We start from the raw sequence: 18,689 nt of genomic DNA, 5'->3' as shown, positions 1-18,689 counted from the left end.
AGCCTGTTCGGGTTCAATCGTAGAAGTCAGCCAGGGGCGGGCATGGTAGAACATAAGTTAAGCATCACATGATGGGACAAAATACGCATATTATAACATTAAATAAAAGCCTTTCTTGACACATCAGACAGCAATACCTCCGCCATCTGGCCAACGCCATACGCCATTCTTTTTTCTTTCTCTCTTTTCTTTTTTTGTCTCTCTTTTCTTTTTTTTGTCTCTTTCCTTTTATCTCTTTTATCCGCGGGACTCATACATCAGAGAGGGCATCAGTTCCTCGGGAGAAATGGGGGACGGACCATCCCCAAGGCGCGCGCGTGCTACTACTTGCACCGCTTCTCGACGATGCCGGGCCCGTTCTCCTCGTACTCCTTGCGGGAGATCCACATCTGGTGGAAGGTGCCGAGACTGGCGAGGATGCTGCCGCCGATCCAGGCGCCGAAGCGGCGCTCGCTCGTTAGGCCCGCGGCGTGCAGCTTAACGCGTGCCGAAGGGTACATGGCCATCAGCTCGGCGTTGAGCCGGTCGTTGAAGCCGTTGAAGAGGGTAGAGCTGCCCGTCACCACCACGGCGCCCAGGAACGCGCCCCGCAAGTCCGGGTCGACGCCGTTGAGCGAGGCGCGGATCAGGTCTGGGATGGTCATGGGCTTGGTGCCCGCCGCCGGCGCCGGTTTCGAATCCTCACTTCCTCCTGCCGGCGTCGGCGCCGGTGCGGCGGCTGCCGGTGCCGAGGCCTGGGTCCCGTAGGCGGCCGCCTCATCCCACATGCCCTCGGTGACCTTGTAGCGCTGCTCGCGCCACATCTGGTTGGACCCGTCGGGCATCTCGAACACGCGGCCGGGCTGGGAGCGCACATAGTCCTCGACCGTCGGGGCCGCCAGCTTCTGGGGGCCGCGCCAGACCTCGACGACCGACTCCTTGAACTCGGTCATCAGGCGCTCGTCCTCGTAGGCGCGGAACGAGGGAGAGACGTCGAAGGGGAACGTCCGCAGCCTCGCATTGGCCTCGGCGCCGGCGTCGACGGGCGTCTTGTTCTCCACCAGGAAGTGCGGCGCCGGCTTGACGGGCGGGTCCTGCGCGTCCCACATGGACCGGATCTGGCCCGAGACCCACAGGCCCGAGCCGATGGGGGAGTGCTGGATGGAGCGCTTGAGGACCATGCCGTCGTGCACCGCCACCACGCTGGCGTTGGCGCCACCTACGTCTACGATCAGGGCCGTGGCCTTTCCGGCGGCGAAGGCGGCCAGCGCGGGCGTCTTGGTCAGCCAAAAGGCGGGCACGCCCCAGCCCTCCATGGCGATCTCGATGGCCTTCTCGCGCGCCTTGGTCGGGTTCCAAGGTGCCTCCGTCATCAGCAGCGGGTTCTCGCCCAGGGCTGTCTCCAACATGTCCTCACTAGACTCCGCCTCCGCTTCGGCGGCGGCGGCGGCGGCGGCGGCGGCGCCTGCTGCCGCGTCGTCCATGGCGACGTCGCCCTCGCCGTCTGCGGGCTTCTCGCCGTTGCCGTTGGCGGCGGGGGCGTCGACGGGCTTGGGCTTGGCGATGGCGGGTGTGCGGCCGAGCAGGTGCGCGCGGTCGGGCTGCAGGCGCTTGACCAGCATGTGCTCCCACAGGCGCGGGGCCACGTCCCAGTTCTCGACCACGCTGTCGCGGCCCATGTAGTTGCGGACCTCGAACCCTTCGCGGGCTATCATGACCTCGTCGCCGAAGATGTCGCGGCCGCCGACGTGGCCGTAGAAGGAGGGCAGGACCGACTTGGGCACGTCCTCGCCCGCAAAGCCGGCGCGTGTGCTGCAGTAGCCCGGGTCGAGGACGAGGGCGGAGACCTCATCTGTCGTCATTGCCGCCGTGGCCCAATGGTTAGCGCTCGAACGGGGCGTAGCTTGCGAATGGCGCGCGCGCAATGGGGTCGAGGCCAGCCGGGCCGCTCGCACAAACCTCCTCCGTAGATGTCTGTCGGCTGGACGGCCGACGACAATGGCTGTTGTGCCATGATTGTGTTGTTGGTGTCTTGGAGATGATGCTATGTGTGGTCTGGGGTGTGAGCTAAATCGTTGCTTGGTTATGGTGGCGGTGGTACTGTTTGCTTTGCACTGCTTTGGCTGTCCAAGCTCCCTCCCATTCCAGGCCCCCAGAAGATCAAGTGGAGTGGAGTGGGCGGCGCTTCCTCAATTTGGGATTTTCGAAGTCGCGTCAAATATGTGGCTTGACGCGCACTGTGGCGGGAGCTCTTGCCAGCTCCTTGCGCATGTGTGGCTTGCGCACCGCCCAGGACAAATATCAGATTGGGTATAGGTGTAGGTGGTAGATGTCCACGCTGCAAAAAGAGCGCTTGCGGCTCGCAGTCAAGCAAAACGACCGACCGTGTTGCTACTATTGTGCATACCCCAGCGCGTCATCGCCGTGGTCGTCGTACCCGTACCCGTACAAAATCTCACAAACTCCGGCCAACGGCACGTCCATGACGGCGTCGGTGCCAATGTTCCAGATGTTCCTCCAGTCCAGCTCGCCAGGCCCCGGCAGGCCAATTGTGCTTTTCCTCCTCCTGCCAGGCCCTGGCGCCGCCGCCGTAGCTGCGCCGTCCGCCTTGTCCTGTTGCTTCCTGCTGCTCCTCGCCGCTGCCGTCGTCGCCGCCGCTCCCGCTCCCGCTCCCGAGACCCCTCCTCCGCCCGCAGCCGCCGCCGCCGCCGCTGCAACCCGGTCCCTGTTCAGCCCCTTGATCCTGCCGCGCGCGTCGACGACGGCGACCTTGCCGGCCGAGTCGACGACCGTCTCGAGCGAGCGCAGCGGCAGCGTCAGCACCTCGAGGTTGTAGCTCGCCAGCGCCACGTAGACGTAGACCAGCGACATGACGATGGAGCTGGGCACGGCCAGGCTCCACCAGCGGTTGGGGTAGTAGTAGATGCCCAGCGCGTGCAGGAACGGGCTGGGCAGGTAGCTCCACAGCAGGTACATGAGGAAGGCGAGCGACGAGAGCAGGTACAGCACGAAGCCGTAGTACTCGTACGTCGGCACCTGGGGGGTCGCCCGCGGCACCGGGTTCTCGGGCTGCTCGTCGTCGGACGCGTCCGGGGTGGTCGGCCGCGACGGCCGCAGCAGAGACGTCAGCGACGGCGACGGGGGCAGCGGCGTCGGCGGGCGGCCGTAGAAGGGCGGCGCGAAGTTGTGCTGGAAGGGCGGCGGGGGCCGTGGCGCCTCGTCGTCGTCGTCATCGCCGTCGTTGTCGGCGTCGTCGTCTCCGGAGCCGTTGCCGCCGTCGCTGGTCTCGGTGGACGAGTAGGCAAAGTTCACCTCATCGTCGTCCGACTGGCCGCCGAGCTGGGTGGGGTACTGGTCCTCGTCTTCTTCTGAGCTCGTTGTCATGTCGAAGGCTGCTGCATGTGCGCTGGGTGTGAATCAAGCGCGGTCCTGGGGTATCTTGTCACAAATCCAACCTCGAGAATCCGTTGTGGTGCTCCACGGCGGGAGCGGTTCATCTGGTGGGTCCAAATCGGCGATTAAAGGCACTAGCCGATAAGCTTCGTGCCCCTGAGGCGACCCCTGAAGCTGCCATGGAATTCGACTGATGCACCATGTTGCAGTCTATAAAACACTCAAGGCTAAATATGAATATTAGAAGCGCCGATATCTGTCTATGCAATTGCCAACGCTGGCGTTATTTTGTGTGCATTTAGCGGTAATGTTTTGTCATGGGAATATGCTCCCCCCCCCCTCACAACCCCTTTCCTTCCTTAGCCGTCAATGGGACATCTGTATCGCTTGAATACGCCCCGACTGCCTGGGAACTCCTCGTCCTCGGTTTCTCTGCTGCCGCCGGCGTCGTCATGCAGCGCGTCGAGACAGGACTGGTGGTAGATGTGCCGGCAGGCCAACACCACGAGCGGCCCCAACGGCTGGTCCTTCTCTCGCCTGCCGCCCCTGCTGGGGCCGAACACCGCCGCGGGCTTGGTGCCGACCGTGGGGCTGGGCGTGGCAAAGCCCCTCGCCGCGGCGGAATCGTCACCAGCTTCCCCCTGACCCGCCGCCGCAGCCCCAGCGTCGCCCTCGGGCTCATCACGGACCTGGAACTCTCCGCGCGGCCGTGCCGGCTCCGCCGCCTTGCCTTTGCCCTTGCCACCGCCTGCCGCGCTCACATCTGCAGCGTGGTCCGTGTTAAAGTATGCATAACTGCTGCTGGTGCTGGCGCCGGTCCCGCCCCCGTCCAAGTCTCCCACGCTTATGCCGACTCCGCTGCCGTCGCCGTTAGAACCCGCCGCTCCAGCGGCCATGGCGAGCGCCTTCCTCTTCAGATCTCGCCTGATCGCCTCCCTCTCCTCGCGCTCCTCCCAGGCTTCGAGCACGCTGGAGCCCGCTACTCCGGGCCCCGTGACCCGTCGCCCACACGCCTCGCAAGTCGAGCCGCGGGGTCTCCAGCCGCGCTGCCGGAGCGCCACGGCGTGCGAGACGCTTGAGAACAGGCTGCGCTCCAGTAGCCGGCCCGACAGCCGCAGTATGGACTCTTCATACGCGTATGCCGAGAAGATGGAGGCCAACACGCCACGCAACTCCGCCAGACTCGGCGAGCTCGCCGCAGCCTGCGTCAGGAACGCACGGAGGATGCGCAGAAACGAGAGGTTGTTCCCGGGCGCGGTCGAGGATCTTCTGATATTGTTGCCCGCCGTCGCCGCTGCGCCAGGGGCCCCGGGCTTCGAAGCATTGGCGCCGCCAACACCTGCTGTGGGTGTAGACGTCGCAGTAAGCAGCGCTGTGAACGTGTGCTGTACAAGTGAGCGGAGGAACCCGACGAGTTTATCCGTGTCCAGTGTCTGACGCCCAGCCCCGTCCTCCTGCCCACCTCCCCCGCCGCCTTGTACCAAGGGAGCAGTGTCGGGCACAAGAGAGGAGATCGATTGCGTCATGTGCACCGAGGCGTTTACTAGACTTAGCCACATGGACTCCTCCGGTGAGAGTTCATCGGTCGCCGCCTTTTGCTTGCCCCGTGCCGCCATCTTTGTCTGCCCCTGACAAAGCCAGATGCCAACGTAGACGTACTTCCTAGCAGCGTCCATGAGCCCCTCTGCAGACTCGTGCAGGTCGCTCACAGACGCATAATCGCCGTTGAGAGTTCTGGCCTGATCTATCGGCGAAGATGCAGCTCCGGAGAGCAGGCCCCTAAAAGCCGACTCCAGTGTTTGCAGGTGTTTGATCAGGCGCTCCATGGCCTGGGGGATCTGCCCCTCGCGAGCCATCAACACGATGGCCGCGTCGATGACCCCCATCTCCTCCATCGTGGGCAGCAACGTCTCCAGCCGGAGATTGGTCGACTGCACCAGCCCCACGTAGTCGGACACGTGAGCAGGCTCGAACTGGCACATCAGCCGAATATACTGCTCGATCAGGTCCCTGTCCGCCGCCGCGCCACTGCCTCCTTGCCTGAGCATTTCCTCGGCAGGCAGCGCCTCTTCTTGACCATCTCCACGGTCGGACCGCTGCCTCCCGGGCTCCAGTATCGTTCTTAGGTAGGCGTGTTGCAGCCCTGGTTCGTCTTCCACAGATGCCAGGAGGTGGCGGTGCAGCTCCGGCGCGCCCGCCTCCACCGCCGATGCTGCGCGTCCCGGATCCAGCTCTACCAGGTCTCGTGCGTACTCCTTCACCACTTCGTGCACATCTTGGAGCTGTCGTTTTGTTAGGCGCCCTGTAGCGCCAGTCTGAGAGCGCAGGCAGTCAGAGATGCACTCAAAGACCTCATCCCTATCCGATGGGTCTTCAAAGTACGTTCTGATCAGCCGCCCGTACTGCTGGTCCGTCCTGTAGATGCGTTTGAGCACACGGTAGAAGCCCGCTTTCTTGAGAAGCGGGATGAGTGATGAAATGTCAGGTGGGTGGTACACCGAGAGTAGATACTCGGCACTAAGCTGCGCGTCGTCGGCCAAGTCCTCTCCGGGGTAGTTGCAGAGCCCTGTCAGGACGTTGGTGAGCGTCGAGCCGGGAAGCAGGAGATACTGTGGGTATTTCGGCAGGTTACGGGAGATGAACATGTCGAGGTATATCGTGTCTTCGAGAGAAAAGTCGGCGGGGTTCATGATTTCGGTGAGAATCGAGACGATGTATTGCCGGTCAACTGTGGAGCCGAACACCTGCTCTTCGGACAGCTCCTTGCCGGCGCTTCCGTTCAGTGTCTTGTCGGGCGAGTCGTTCAGGAATGAGTCCTCGAAGGCCTCGTTCAGGCAGCTGAGAAAGTCCGGTGCGTTGTACTTGAGGATCATGCGCAGGTAGGGGAAGGGTGGTTCCTGTGGTAGATCTGGTCTCGTTGTGAGACGGTGCGTGCTTCCTTTCGGCCAGGTAATGCTCTTGCCAGAGAAGAGAAACCAGTATATCTCTGCCTTGGCCTGCTGGACGACCGGGTTTGGCATCGGATCCTCGGTGGGATAGACACGCCCCGTGAGGGCGTATGAAAGGTAGGGAAACATCTTGAGCACGTTCACCGCATAGATCTCTTCCATGGGCTCGCCCGACGGCGCGTACTCTCCCTTCTTCATCAGCGGGAGCAGCAGCGCCAAGAGATCCGTGAGTGGAGTTATAAAGTCAAACATGGCCTGGTTCCAGACGTATATCAGGGCATCGTATAGGTTATGCTGCTTGCACAGCAGAGTGACCTGGTCAAGGTCTAGGGTGGCCGTGTCCATGTGGCAAAGGACCTCTTCGAGCCGGCTCTCAAGCCCCTGGCTCACAAAATGCGTCACCATGGCCTTGACAACCGTAGGCGGTACGGAGCGGATGGACTTGTCCAGAATACAGGGCTCCAACGTTTCGAGAAAGATGCCCTCGGTCTCGGCGTCTTGGTACCACTCGTACATGTCTTCGAACAGAAAATCGGTGTCCCCAACGCTCTGGCAGGCAATGAAGCACGTCTTGGCGAGCTCGCGAAGGTGGTGGTTGCTGGCCCCAGCCGCCTTCTTCTTGCGTTGGCCAAAGGCGTACTTTAGAGACGCAGAAATGATCTCCATCAGCTTCTCCCGCACCATGTCGTGCCGTAGTTTTGCGTCGTCGGGCAGGCCAATGGTGAGCTTGTCCGAGTCGCCAGTGTAGTATGATGTGGCAAGCTGGATGGCAGCAATGTAGTCCCCATGCTCCATCAGCGCAATGAGCCGGTCCGCCCAGTTGGACAGGGCGCCAATGGACACGTCGTTGAACCCCATGAGGAAGATGCGCCCCTTGTACGCCTTGAAGCTCATGGAGAAGCAGTCGGCGACGACGCCATGCATGGTCGTGTCATCCTCGTCGTGCTGCTCAACCAGCGAGTAGAGCTGCTTCGAGAACAAGTCTGCGTGGTAGATGTGCTTATTAAGCAGGTCGAACCCGTCCGTCATGCGCATGGTCTGGTCCTCGAGCACAATGAGGCGTTGCGTGATGGTCAAGACGGTGAGAACGGACCGGCTGAGCCACTGGACAGCAACGATGGCCTCTTCGCACTTCCATCTGCTCCGTGCCCTGAAGCTGAGGCTGGGCGGCTTGTCCTTGGTCTCGGACGGGATTTCGTCCACGTCCAAGACGGTCAGGACGTTGGACCAGCAGTACACTAGCTTCACCTTGGACGTCTGGCTGCCCGTCTTGGGGTCGGGCACCTTGAGCTTGACGGCGGGGAACCAAGCGAGGCATCCGCTCATGGCGCTGTGTGGCGTCACCTCCTTGGGCCTGGGAGATTTGTGCTGGGTCTGCGCGACGGGGGTCGTAGAGACGATGACCAGGAGGTAAGGAGTCAGCATGGCCGTCAAGCCCATCGAGTCGGTGGCGCGGTCGATGTTGGCCAGCGGGAGGGGTGCAAAGGCCAGGACTGTGCTGGGCTTGAGCGGCTTCCCAGGGGGCGGCTTCGACCCCGGGTATCGACCCAAGATGCGGGAGGTCCTGACTGTGCGGCCCAGGGGTCCAGTGCCCCTAGTTGCCAGATGCGCAAAGGCCATGCCCCTGTCGTCGGAGGACACGAGTGCCGTGTGCCTCGTGCCCAAGAAGCCGAGGTGTGTGATGGAGACGTTGGGCACGTGCCCGTCGGCGGTGCGGTTCTGCAGCTGCGCGGGGGTCAGGGGCGGGATATGGAGAAAGGGCCGGGACGCCCGGGACGTGTCCCAGGTGAAGATGGTGCCGTCGGCGTGGCCGCCGCCGATGGTGGTGTGGTCTGCCGACACGGCGATGGAAGTAATGGCGCCCGACTCGACGGCTTTGGTGCCAGGTCCAATGATCATCTTGAGGTTCTGGTTGTAATCAAACATTAATATTATGCCCTTGGACGTGCCCAATACGATGGACGCCGACACGGCGAGGCAGGTCGGCGCGCCAAAGTTCCTCTTGCCGGCCTCGGAGAAGGCCTGGCCGGTCAGCTTCCTGAGTTTGGTCCAGCGCACGACCTCCCAGGGCGGCGACGAGGTCTCGGTCTCGGCTTGGTCCAGCACGAACTGGCTGTTCAGGGAGACATTGCGACTGTGGGGCGAGAGGAAGCCGGGCGAGGAAGGGCGCGGGGTGAGGCCGCTCGGTGAGGCGATCCGGGACTGGAACCGACGGTCGAAGGGCCTGAAGGAAGGGCTGGGGCTGCCAATCGCGGGCCTCGAGGCAGCGGAGCGGAGGACACTGCTGGTCGGCGACGACAAGACGGATCCCTATTGCCAACCCGAGCACGGCCCGACTGGTCAGCGAGGGCCAAGGAAACGTACCAGCCAGACGGATGATGCGTGGCGGGAGTCGCGGCCCCCAACATACCTGGACGGACGGGGAGGCACCAGGGACCGAGAGCAGGGAGTCGACAGGACTGGCGACTCTTCTGGGCAGGCCGTCGGCCGACCCATCGTCGGACGGAGCCTCGTGCTGGGCCTCGAGCAGCGCGTGATAGCGATGGGCAGCGGCGCCATTGCCCACGGGGGCAGGGGGCTGCTCGTATCTGGCCTGCTCCCTCTCCTCGGCGAGCAGCTCCGCCAGGTGGCCGCCCTCGCCAGCATCCTTCACCGTCTCCTCATCGCTGGAGCTGCCGTCGGCGGCAGGGCTCCGTTCGGGCTCGGACTGGTCGGCCATTGCAGAGCCGGTTCCATGTCGTGGCGGCCGTCTCAGCTAGCCGCGGGCAAAAACAGCAGGACCAGGGCTTATCGCTCCGCTGCGGGCGCGCGCATGGTCGGAGCTACTGGCAGTCTGGCAGCGTTGGGCTGGGGAGGGTAGCAATCTCGGCTGTTGGTGCGTAGACAGCGCTCGATGTGTGGTGTCTGTCTCTTGGGCGCGCACGGCTGGAGGGGGCTGACTAGTTGGTATAGCGCACGCAGAGCGAGGCCGAGGCGGGCAGGCAAGCAACCTCCAGCTAAGCCTGAGCTGCACGCGCTGGGGTGTGGTTTTTGCGGCCAATCCCAAGCCCCAACCATTACGCAGGCGACGCTGCAGGGGACCCACCCCTGTACCGCAGCTCCTCCACGCCATCACCCATCACCAACGCGAAGCTCCCGTCCATTGAGAGAAACCCATGACCTATAATATACAATCAGTTGGAAACGAGGACGAGACTGCGAGCAAGCCGCGCTGCTTCACCAACGTCTCCCGCCACCACAAAACCCCACACCACCACTCCATCAATCACACTACGGCGGAAATATCCTCTGCGGTCGCAACTACAGCACCGCCGACGCCATGTCGTCAATCGGGCCCCAGATGCCGCCCCACCTCTCGAAGCGGAAGCGCGACGACCACGACGCCACCGCTCCCCAGCCGCCCCCTCCCAAGACGTCCCGTCGCGCCGGCGCCGGCGCCACAAACGACGACGAGATCGCGCTGGACTGGGGCGACAACGACGACTCGGACGACTCGGACGACGACACCGGCCCCGCCGCGCCGCCGCCAAAAACGGCCGCTCCTCCTCCCGCGACAGCCGCGCGCCCAGATGCGCCGCCCCCCGGCCCGCGTCGCCCGTCGCCGGCACCAGCGCCCAGGGCTGCGGTAGGCCCCAGCATGCCGCCATCTCGGGCACCAGCCAATGGCGGCGATTGCGACGGGGGCACAGGGCCTACGGCGCCGCCAGCCCAGCGACCGCAACCCACCGCCGCGCCAAGGCCCGTCATGGGGCCGGCAGCGCCGCCGGCGGACCTGTCAGAGCGGCCGTCAGAGGACCCAGAATCCGACTCGGACGACAGCTACGGCCCCCGCCAAGGCCCGCCGGAGGGAGAAGAGCAGGACGGCTCAGACGACGACGATGACGACGACGACGACGACTACGGCCCAGCCCCGGCCGACAGCAGAGCCGCCCGGCGCAACGAGGAGCGACACCGCAGAAAGGACCCCGTCCACATGGCCGGCGTCGGGTACGCGCGGCGGAAGCACGACGGGGCCTTGGTGGAGCAGGAGGAGAGGCCCAAGGTCCAACGCGACGAGTGGATGGTGGTGCCGCCGCCCCCGACGGAGGCCAGGGACGCCGACCCGACCAAGATCAGGGCGCGCGGCTTCGCCACCGGCCGCGCCGCGGCCGCCGCCTCTGTCAACTCCAACCAGGGCCTGGGCAGCATGTGGGTCGAGACGGCGCAGCAGCGCGCCGAGCGCGTGCTATCACGCGCCACGGCCGACATTGTCGACGAGCGGACCGGCGGCGGCAGGCTCCTCAAGGGCGAGAGCGACGAGACCCGCGAGGCCGCCATCCGCCTGTACACGGAGCAGACGCGCGGCAGGAGCATGTACGAGGAGCACCAGGCCGCCCTCAAGGAGGGCAAGAGGCCAGGCGGCGGCGGCGACGCAAAGAAGGGCAAGGCCAAGGAGGAGGAGGACGACCCGAGCAAGCGCGCCTTCGACCGCGACAAGGACATGGCCGTCGGCGGGCGCATCACGGGCGCCCAGCGCCGGGACCTGATGAAGCAGGCGGCCGACTTTGGCGGCCGGTTCCAAGCGGGGAAATACTTGTGAGGTGCGTTGCTTGCTTCGCCCATCTCTACTGGGCCTCCTTTCTATCGGCAGGGCTAGATGTTTCCCTCGTCCTCTTTTTCTTTGCATACAAAATTTCCACATGTGTTACTGCAAACATTCACCCGACCTCCGGAGATAAGGGCCCCGCTACCGCCGACGGTATATCAGAATAATGAATCTAGTGGGATACCTACCTTGTCCGGCTGTCTATCGCTCCTCCCTCCCAGACTCCATCCCACTCCAACCGTCCTCCGACCTGCCAAAGATGAGAAACACAAAACGCACAGGCACATATACTCGCACAAGACGCAGGACCCGAAACGATGAGATAAAAATAGGAAATATGTAACACGAGACGCGATGATAATAATAGGAAATAGGTAATACAAGGTGAGGTGATAAGATAGAGAATAGATATACAAGAATATTTTTCGCTCCTCTTTTGGCATGCATCCGGCTAAATTGGGCACGTAACAAGATGGGGGAGTGTATGCGATTGTAACACCATGAAGAATAGCTAGGTCCCAGCTCGGAGGTTTGAAAGGCATACATGAGTAACCTTTATTCCACAGCGACATATCGACGAAAGTGGCAGGAAAGTCTGATGGTCAGTATATAGGCAGAGGTGTTGCGAACAACAGTACCCCCAAACCTAGCAGGTCCTCCAAGTATCTCCAATGCTAGATAAGCACTGATACGTGGATCCAAGGGGGGTAATGAGAGTTTCAGACAGAATACAGCGCACTTCTCCAGGGTCAATGTGAAGGTCGTGTCTTGTGTGATCCGGTGAGGATGACGGGGAGAGGAAGATAAATATCCGGCCACCAATAAGCAACAGACTCTCTAGGTTTCCCAGCGGCATTCTCTGGTATTAGACAACAGTCAAAAAGGTTCGCGGTGAGGGATTCAAGATTCAAAAGATAAAGATGCTCAGTAGTTATAATCCAATCATCCTCCCGGCCTGTTCTACCTGGCCTGCGTCGTAGGTCCTGCCTCGAGTTGCGAGGGCGTGACAGAAGCAGTAGTAGCATCTGATGCTTGCTGCTGCTGCCTCCGCCCAAAGGGCAGCCTCATGCTGCTCAAGAATCCGCCATTCTGCCCCTGAGGCTGTGAAGGGGCAGGGGTCTCTGTCAGAGACTGTTGGGCTGCCGCGGTCGGCGCAGCCGGACGGAACCGAGAAAGGATGCCTCCGGAGCGAGGCGTGCTGTCCGAGTTTGTGTTGGCTTGAGCTGCGCTCTGGCGCCTCTGGGGCTGGGCAGAGGTGCTGTTGCCGTTGGTGTTGCTGCGGCCTCGGCTTCGGAAGGACATCCAGGTGCTCTGCGACCTAGACTGCCTGTTGGATCTCCTCCCGTTTTCGGGCAGCACCACGGTGATGACGCCGGTGGCGGGGTTTTCGGCGCCAGTCTCGGGAGCTGCTGGGCGCGGCTTGGGTGTGTAGTAGTCGGCCTTGCAGAGGGGGCAGCAGGCGCGCCTGCTTGTCAACCAAGGATCGACGCAGACAGCGTGGAATGCGTGGCCGCAAGTCAGACCGCGCACGTCCTCGTCGTCGTCAAGAGAGTCGATGCAGATGGCGCACGTGTCTCCCGAAGTCATGAACTCCGGGGGAAGAGCAGCGTTGATATGTTCGTCATCCTCCTCGGACTCCGAGGGCCTCGCAGCGTTCGGCTGAGCGACCGCCGAATCAGAGTGCGCCGGCCCGGTCTTGGTGCTGTCTGTTTTCGGGTCTGGGTCTGCCGCAGCGTTCGTGGGTGTGCTCTGCGTCTCGGGGTTTGCAGTGCTATCGACTTCGGTCTTCGGCTTGGCGGCGCTGGTCGTTGGCCTCTCTTCGGTCGAGGATCGCTCCTTGGACGCCAGGTCGGGGATGACTCCCTGAACGGATCTCACACTCCCTGGGCGGCTCGGGGGTACATCAACACCACCGCGTGTCGAGAGGCCCTCGTGTGCACGCGAGGCTACCCAGCTCTTGTATTTTTGCATGGGGAACTTCTCGTTCACCTCGTCCATTGTCATGAGCTTCTTCTCACGACGGCGGCGATGAGGCCTCGGCATGTTCTCCAGGGTGATGGGCTCCCCGTCCTCGTTTACGCGCATTTGGCGATTCCTGGCATTGTAGCGGAAGCAGTACTTGACGCCCACTATGATCCTGTGTAGGTCGCACGGCAATTAGACTTTGGGGCTTCTACGCATCATATGGCCCCAGCCGGGCATTCTCAAAAGGATCCGAGTCAAATGAGCATGCGGCGCGACATGACGACGCCATCTGCACGACATGATAAAAAAAAATAAAGGCAATTGTCTAACTTACCAGAGATTCGTAAACACAACTCCGAAGCCGAGGGCAACAAAGAAGAGCAGCGGGGAGTTCCCGTTGCCGTTGTTGCCCGTATTGCCACCCGGGCTGTTAGGATTCGAGTTGGCGGACGTATCGGACGGCGGCGCAGGCGAGGTGGTGGTGGTCCCAGACGTGGGCGCAGGACCGGAAGAGGGCGTCGAGGAGAGAGTGTCGGCGGCCTGTCGGACGACCATGCGCACGCCGTCCAGGACAGCGGCATTGATCAAAGCCATGGTGGCGGTAGGATTACCAAGCAGGCTAGTAGGAGAGACACGAAGCGATCGACGGAAGACGGCGGAAGAAGGCTCGAGGAGATGGGCTTCGTTTTAGGAAGACATCGGTGGATGATTGTCGTCGATGAATCCGGCGGCCCCAGAGGGGGGTGCTGGATTGGAACGGGTGCGTAATCAGGCCTGGCCAAGGTATCGCAGCCGCGGGCGGCCCTATCGCATCCAGGACAAGGCAAAACAGGGAGCGGCAGGGCGCAAGAGTGACAAAAGCAAAAATGCAGAAAAATGAAGGGGAAAAAGAAAGAAAAGATAGAAAAGCGGACCAGTCGACTAAATGATCAATTTTAAAATAAAATAAAAAGACTTGAGCAATCCGCTGTGCAGAACTATGATGCTTCCGCGGATCGGTCCGGGCGCGCAAGCAAAGCAAAGGACTCGGACTGGACTGGTTTGGAGGGACGAAGAGGTAAAAAGAGAGGGAGGAGGCCTGGTCGGGTTGGCGGACGGGGTGCATGTGTGGAGAAAGGCTGGCTGGCTGGCTGGCTGGCCTGGGGCTGGGGGTCTCTGGTTAAAAAAAGGGAGCAAACGGCGCAGAGTGCCCGCTGGGGGCGCCCGCGGATTGGGCAGGTGGAGGTGTGGGTGGGTGCGGCCAAGACCTAATTGCTACAGTGTGGCAGCCAAGAGTGAGAGAAGGTTGACAGGGGGCGGAGCATGTCATGTCCTCTGGATTTTTTGGAATCGGACCAGGCGTGGGTCACTGCGCAAGGTCGCCAGGAAGGGTTGGAAGGCACACACACACACACACGGTGGGAGGGGAGGAGGAGCGAGTTGCAAAAGTGGCGGCCCCCGGTCCGGGTCTGGGTCCAGTCCATTGAACTCCAGAGCGCTCCTCCAGGACGGGTGGGGATTTTGGGCGGAAAAGAGGGGGCGGATGACGGAGGCACAGCTGGGATACCCTCTAACCTTTTCGCGCCTGTCCGGCTTTGCCTGCAAGCAGTAGGAGCCATGCAGCCGGCTGGAGACGAGCTATGGCGACCCCTCTCCTCCTCTGCGTCCATGGGGGGAGGAAAAAAATTGTGGAAGTGGTCCCGAGGTGGCTGCGCTATCGGGCCTAGCTAAAAAGCCAGAGTCCACGACGACGCGTGGTTTTGGGAGCCGGTCCACGTCTTTTTTCGCTCTCGGTTTGGCCGGACCATGTCACCGTCAAGCGCCCTCTCCACGGCCAGGTAAGACGGCGTCGCACCCACGATTTGTGATGGTCACCAATGCAACTCGGACTCACTTGGCCGGGTCCCGGCAGACGACGATTCGCCATCTCGACATGGAGGCTGTGACGGCGCCAGTAGCATCAGACACTGTGCACGGCGCGACGACTGCTGCTGCCGCATCTCGTGGTGGGCTGAGTGAGCATCACAAAGAAACAAAACAACTGTAACGCAATGACGGCCCAGGGCTGAGCTGGGTTGGCTGTCCGTCCGCTGCCTCCTTCTGGTGCAAGACACAGCAGAAGCGGGGCGGCGGCGTCACAGCCTCGCACCCATGCAGCTGCTGATACAAATAATTGTCGATTGCCTGCCCAAAACGGAATGCCATGGATGGAGACGCTTTGTTCCAAATACACAAAACTAAACCCTCGTGCGAATACGACAAGGCGCGGCCGACACGGCCGAGAGGAGCGGCCCAAGTACTGTCAGCTCTTGTGCGCAACCAGCAGGAAGAAAAACAAATAAATAAACAAAAACCAAGCGTGTGGGGATCTGCCGTGGCTGCGATTTGCGTTCGCAGCGGCGGCTAAAGCTGGTCCCGCCCGGCTGCTTTGAGTGCTTGTTGGTTGCAAGAAACCGGAATCCGCGAAGGGCCCTGGCATGTGGAAGTGGAAGCTGTCCGCCCGTGGTGTGGGCATCAATGTCAAGGTCCCTGACTGGATGCCAGCACACAACACACACGCCCCCACACGCGGCAGGGCAAAGCCACGCTTGGCTCCTTGCGATTGTTAGTTACTAGTGTGGTTCTGTTGCTGATGCTGTGGTCGTTAAGTTACGGTCATGATTGCACAGACTCTGATTTGATTTCATACCAGCTTGACTTTCCTCCAGACCATTTCTATGCGTAACCGGCGGCATGGAAGCCCAAAAAGCCTTTTTCCGTCTCACCTCATCCTGTTCTTCCCTTTTTTTCTTTGCCATCGGCTATGAGCCTGGTCTTCCGGGTACCTCGGAATGCCGTACGAGGATGCCGCCTGTCCGGGCGAGGCTTGTTGTAGGCGGATCGCTCCCGGGGAAGCGCCCGTGGCTAGGCAAGCGTGCTCGGCTTGTTCGTCCGTTGTCAGTTCGCGTCGGCTGTTTGTCCGGCAGCCAGCGTGGGCTAGGGGGGCCACCAGGAAGGTTGTCCCAGAAGCCCGATTCATTCGTCGTGGTCCGTGTCTCCAACATGCCCGTGCGTCGACTGCTCGCGTGAGAGGCTATGCGCTTTTTAATGGACGAGTCGGGGTCCGAGGGCCAACCGCTACAAGGTCCAGACCGTGCTGGTATGGAGGTTATTGCCCCTTTCCCTTCTTCTACATAATCTAGTCCATCTCCTCCTGGGCGAGGCTCTCTCTGCTCACTTCCACGGCCACTCCGACGTCCAAGTGCCTACTAGGCGCCTTTAGTTCATAACTCCAAGCAAACAGGTGCTACTAGAGGCGTGGGGCGGCCGCCGCGTCCAGACAGTGCCGGCCCGGTGCTGGGATCTGCCAGCGGGGGCGGGACGAACTGACAGCTTGTCCATATCATGTTTCTTGCACGTCCTGTCTTTGGTCTCGGACACGAGTCGCTGCCGCACTTCGCTCCCGCAGTTAGGTCGACGTAGGGAGATGGGGCGAGTGAAAAAAGAAAAAAAAAGAAAAAAAGTTGAGCTTGTGTCACTCGAGTCGTAATCGCTTTTTTGCTTCCTCCTTTTCTCTGTTTGCCTTCCAATTTCCTCGCGTCCATTAAACTCTGGCCCACGGGACGCACGGATAGGCGCAGGTGCGTGCTGGTGGTCCAGCAACATGGAGCCGAGATGGGCCGGATCGAGTTCCACTGCGGCGTGCGCAGGTCTAGGTATCGCAGCCATGCATCTTTCTCAGCGTGTTTCTCATGGTAACCGGCGGGGCCCGGTTGACTTGCACCGAAACGGGATTATTCGTTTTGGCGGCGCCCGAGCAACCCGCCTTCCTTGCTCGCAAAAACCCCCCGGCGGAGTAGCCAAGGCATTCGGGGTCCCAGCCAGCTGGTACCGCGTTTTTTTTTTCAAGGGGCCGTCCGAGAATCCTTTTCACACACTCCAAAACACATCCGGGGGAGCTGGTCGGCGCCCGCGGAGACTCAATGAAAGGGGAATCTATTGACCAACACAACGGATCCCCAATTCTGACACCAACAGCGGACAAAATACGGGAGGAGCCACAACGTCCAGAGCTCGGCTCGGCCAATTGATGCGCAACCAATCACACCGATAGACGCTTCCTGCTGTGCTTGCACTGGTAGAGTTTTGACTTATTAGGAATCATGTGCCACCACGCCCCCGTCTCCTGACGCGGCCAGCATGGAGGCGCCCAAGGCCTAGACAGCACATAGTTGCCGTCATCGGCACCGCCCCCTCATCGCGCCTCTTGCCATTCCGACCATGCCGAGAGGCTTGGCTTGACCTTGAGGCCAGGTGCGCCGTTCTAATAGGCGCGGGGCGGCGGGTGGGTGCGCCTACAGTGTCTAAGCCACAGCTATTCCGCGTCTTCAACCCGGCCAGGCGAGCAGGTGGGGGGCGGGGGAAACGGCATTGGACATCGGGGACTGTCATCCACATGGCACCGCGGCAAGTAAACAAAAAAAAGAAAGTTGTTAACCATGACGCCGTATTCCCGGGCAGCATGGGGAAGGAGGGTAAACAGCCGTTTCGAGACTGCCGGCGCCTTGCCTGCCATGGCAGTCCGGGGGCACCCCACATAGCCCTGGAGCAGAGGGCGAGTCTGGCCGAGCTCAACGGGCACCCTCGAAACGAGGCAGGAAGGGTTATCCATCCAATGCTGGGTAGGCGCGGCTCGGTGGCCGTGGGGCGGGGATTATCGGCCGCGATCGGGTTCAGACCAAACCAGGATACGGCTGTCGCTGCATCTTACTCCCGAGTAATCTCCGCACGCACCGGAAAACGCCCGCTTTCTCGTGGTGGACTCGTCTGGGCTCTGCCGTTTGGACATCGAAAACACACCATGTCGGCGCCGTCGGGCGATTGGGCAAAGTGATGGGTGGCTCTATCAGTCACAGGACATATGCTATCGCTTGTTGTCCAAGTATTGATGCACACAGCCTCCAGGTAGCTTTAACCGGGCGTCTTACCTATAGTTTTGTAAATGGAATTGTTTTTTTTCTTGGGCTATTTTAGGGTTTGTTTCCTCGGTCGGCGCCAAGTCAGCAGTATCGGGGTTATCTTGTCAAATAAATGCTATCTCCGCTCCTAGTGCTTACGGCTGTGGTAGCCTGGGCTGTGAGATGGCGAGGCAAGTGAATGTCATGGCCCGGGGGTGGGTTGACGCCGACATGTGTCAGACCGAGGTCCCACGGCAAGGCGTGGCGGCCATGAAGCCCAGGTATCGGCTCCGGCAGCAAAGATGGGAGTCAGAGAGAGCCCAGATCTGCCGGTCCGGAGCCGGAGTCGGAATCGGACGACGTTTCGGCTGGCGGCTAGACCCGAACCCGGGCGGTTTTTCTTTTGTTCTTTTTTGCATGCCCCACACCCGGAGTGGGGCAGTCTTTTGCCAATTCCATGTCGAACGCCCTCTTGCGGGCTGCAGCCCAGCGTCGACGCGTTTACATGGATGGGACTGCTGCACGCGCGCTGCACACCACCATCTTCGCCGACCCTGTCGTAACCCGCTGGCCGAGCCTGCTTTAGATCCCACCCCCACCCTTTGTTGTGCATCTTATAACCCCCGAGGGGAGCTAAAGAGGAAAGATGGCGCCCACCCAGCTTCCCGAGTCGGGAAACCCTCTGTAAGAGCACGCCTCCAGCACCAGGAAGATCTCGTCCCGAAGCCGGGATGCATGCGTGGCACAAGAGCTCGTCTCCCATGTGGTAAAAAGGAAAAGATGATCAAGACTGATGAACCATGCCACCCACAGCGTCTTTTTCGACATGACGCTTGGAGGTGAGGACTAATCTTTGTCTGCTGCTTCTCTAGAGAAGAAGAAAAAAAGAACTAATAAGCAACC

The 18,689-nt window shown here is 61.3% G+C and overlaps 6 protein-coding genes across 6 annotated transcripts in view; 2 read left to right on the top strand and 4 right to left on the bottom strand.

Moving 5' to 3' along the window:
* Positions 1 to 198: 198 nt before the first annotated feature.
* GGTG_03963 (actl6a protein) lies at positions 199 to 2,101 on the bottom strand. The gene is made up of 2 exons (XM_009221750.1): positions 1,939 to 2,101; positions 199 to 1,831 (listed from the first exon to the last, which is right to left on the bottom strand). Exons 1-2 carry the CDS (start codon positions 1,991 to 1,993, stop codon positions 324 to 326), a joined length of 1,563 nt encoding a protein of 520 aa, XP_009220014.1. The 5' UTR covers positions 1,994 to 2,101; the 3' UTR covers positions 199 to 323.
* GGTG_03962 (hypothetical protein) lies at positions 2,027 to 3,486 on the bottom strand. The gene has a single exon (XM_009221749.1). The coding sequence runs from the start codon at positions 3,361 to 3,363 to the stop codon at positions 2,374 to 2,376; it is 990 nt and encodes a 329-aa protein (XP_009220013.1). The 5' UTR covers positions 3,364 to 3,486; the 3' UTR covers positions 2,027 to 2,373.
* A 48-nt stretch (positions 3,487 to 3,534) lies between these two features.
* GGTG_03961 (hypothetical protein) lies at positions 3,535 to 9,284 on the bottom strand. The gene is made up of 2 exons (XM_009221748.1): positions 8,731 to 9,284; positions 3,535 to 8,630 (listed from the first exon to the last, which is right to left on the bottom strand). The coding sequence occupies exons 1-2, from the start codon at positions 9,037 to 9,039 to the stop codon at positions 3,732 to 3,734; spliced, it is 5,208 nt and encodes a 1,735-aa protein (XP_009220012.1). The 5' UTR covers positions 9,040 to 9,284; the 3' UTR covers positions 3,535 to 3,731.
* Positions 9,285 to 9,454: 170 nt separating this feature from the next.
* On the top strand, positions 9,455 to 11,339 carry GGTG_03960 (hypothetical protein). Its single transcript, XM_009221747.1, has one exon. It carries the CDS (start codon positions 9,640 to 9,642, stop codon positions 10,897 to 10,899), a length of 1,260 nt encoding a protein of 419 aa, XP_009220011.1. The 5' UTR covers positions 9,455 to 9,639; the 3' UTR covers positions 10,900 to 11,339.
* GGTG_03959 (RING-8 protein) lies at positions 10,790 to 13,944 on the bottom strand. The gene is made up of 2 exons (XM_009221746.1): positions 13,205 to 13,944; positions 10,790 to 13,042 (listed from the first exon to the last, which is right to left on the bottom strand). The coding sequence occupies exons 1-2, from the start codon at positions 13,462 to 13,464 to the stop codon at positions 11,866 to 11,868; spliced, it is 1,437 nt and encodes a 478-aa protein (XP_009220010.1). The 5' UTR covers positions 13,465 to 13,944; the 3' UTR covers positions 10,790 to 11,865.
* Positions 13,945 to 18,243: 4,299 nt separating this feature from the next.
* GGTG_03958 (peptidyl-prolyl cis-trans isomerase H) overlaps positions 18,244 to 18,689 on the top strand; it is a gene marked incomplete at both ends in the record, with an annotated part of 1,677 nt that continues 1,231 nt past the window's right edge. The window contains one exon of the mRNA XM_009221745.1: positions 18,244 to 18,345. Within this exon, the coding sequence (XP_009220009.1) occupies positions 18,244 to 18,345 (102 nt within the window). The remainder of the gene's footprint in view (positions 18,346 to 18,689) is intronic.

This window comes from Gaeumannomyces tritici, assembly GCF_000145635.1.
Source record: "Gaeumannomyces tritici R3-111a-1 unplaced genomic scaffold supercont2.2, whole genome shotgun sequence".
In the NCBI taxonomy this organism is placed as follows: domain Eukaryota; kingdom Fungi; phylum Ascomycota; class Sordariomycetes; order Magnaporthales; family Magnaporthaceae; genus Gaeumannomyces; species Gaeumannomyces tritici.
The sequence above is the reverse complement of the archived record's forward strand: the minus strand, read 5'-3'. Positions and strand labels throughout refer to the sequence as shown.

Coding starts and splice junctions, on each gene's coding strand:
- GGTG_03963 (XM_009221750.1), bottom strand. CDS start 1,993: ATGGCACAACAGCCATTGTCGTCGGCCGTCCAGCCGACAGACATCTAC. Junction 1,832..1,938: donor GACAGACATCTACGGAGGAG/GTTTGTGCGAGC, acceptor CAATGACGACAG/ATGAGGTCTCCGCCCTCGTC.
- GGTG_03959 (XM_009221746.1), bottom strand. CDS start 13,464: ATGGCTTTGATCAATGCCGCTGTCCTGGACGGCGTGCGCATGGTCGTC. Junction 13,043..13,204: donor GTTGTGTTTACGAATCTCTG/GTAAGTTAGACA, acceptor CGACCTACACAG/GATCATAGTGGGCGTCAAGT.
- GGTG_03962 (XM_009221749.1), bottom strand. CDS start 3,363: ATGACAACGAGCTCAGAAGAAGACGAGGACCAGTACCCCACCCAGCTC.
- GGTG_03961 (XM_009221748.1), bottom strand. CDS start 9,039: ATGGCCGACCAGTCCGAGCCCGAACGGAGCCCTGCCGCCGACGGCAGC. Junction 8,631..8,730: donor GTGCCTCCCCGTCCGTCCAG/GTATGTTGGGGG, acceptor GGTTGGCAATAG/GGATCCGTCTTGTCGTCGCC.
- GGTG_03960 (XM_009221747.1), top strand. CDS start 9,640: ATGTCGTCAATCGGGCCCCAGATGCCGCCCCACCTCTCGAAGCGGAAG.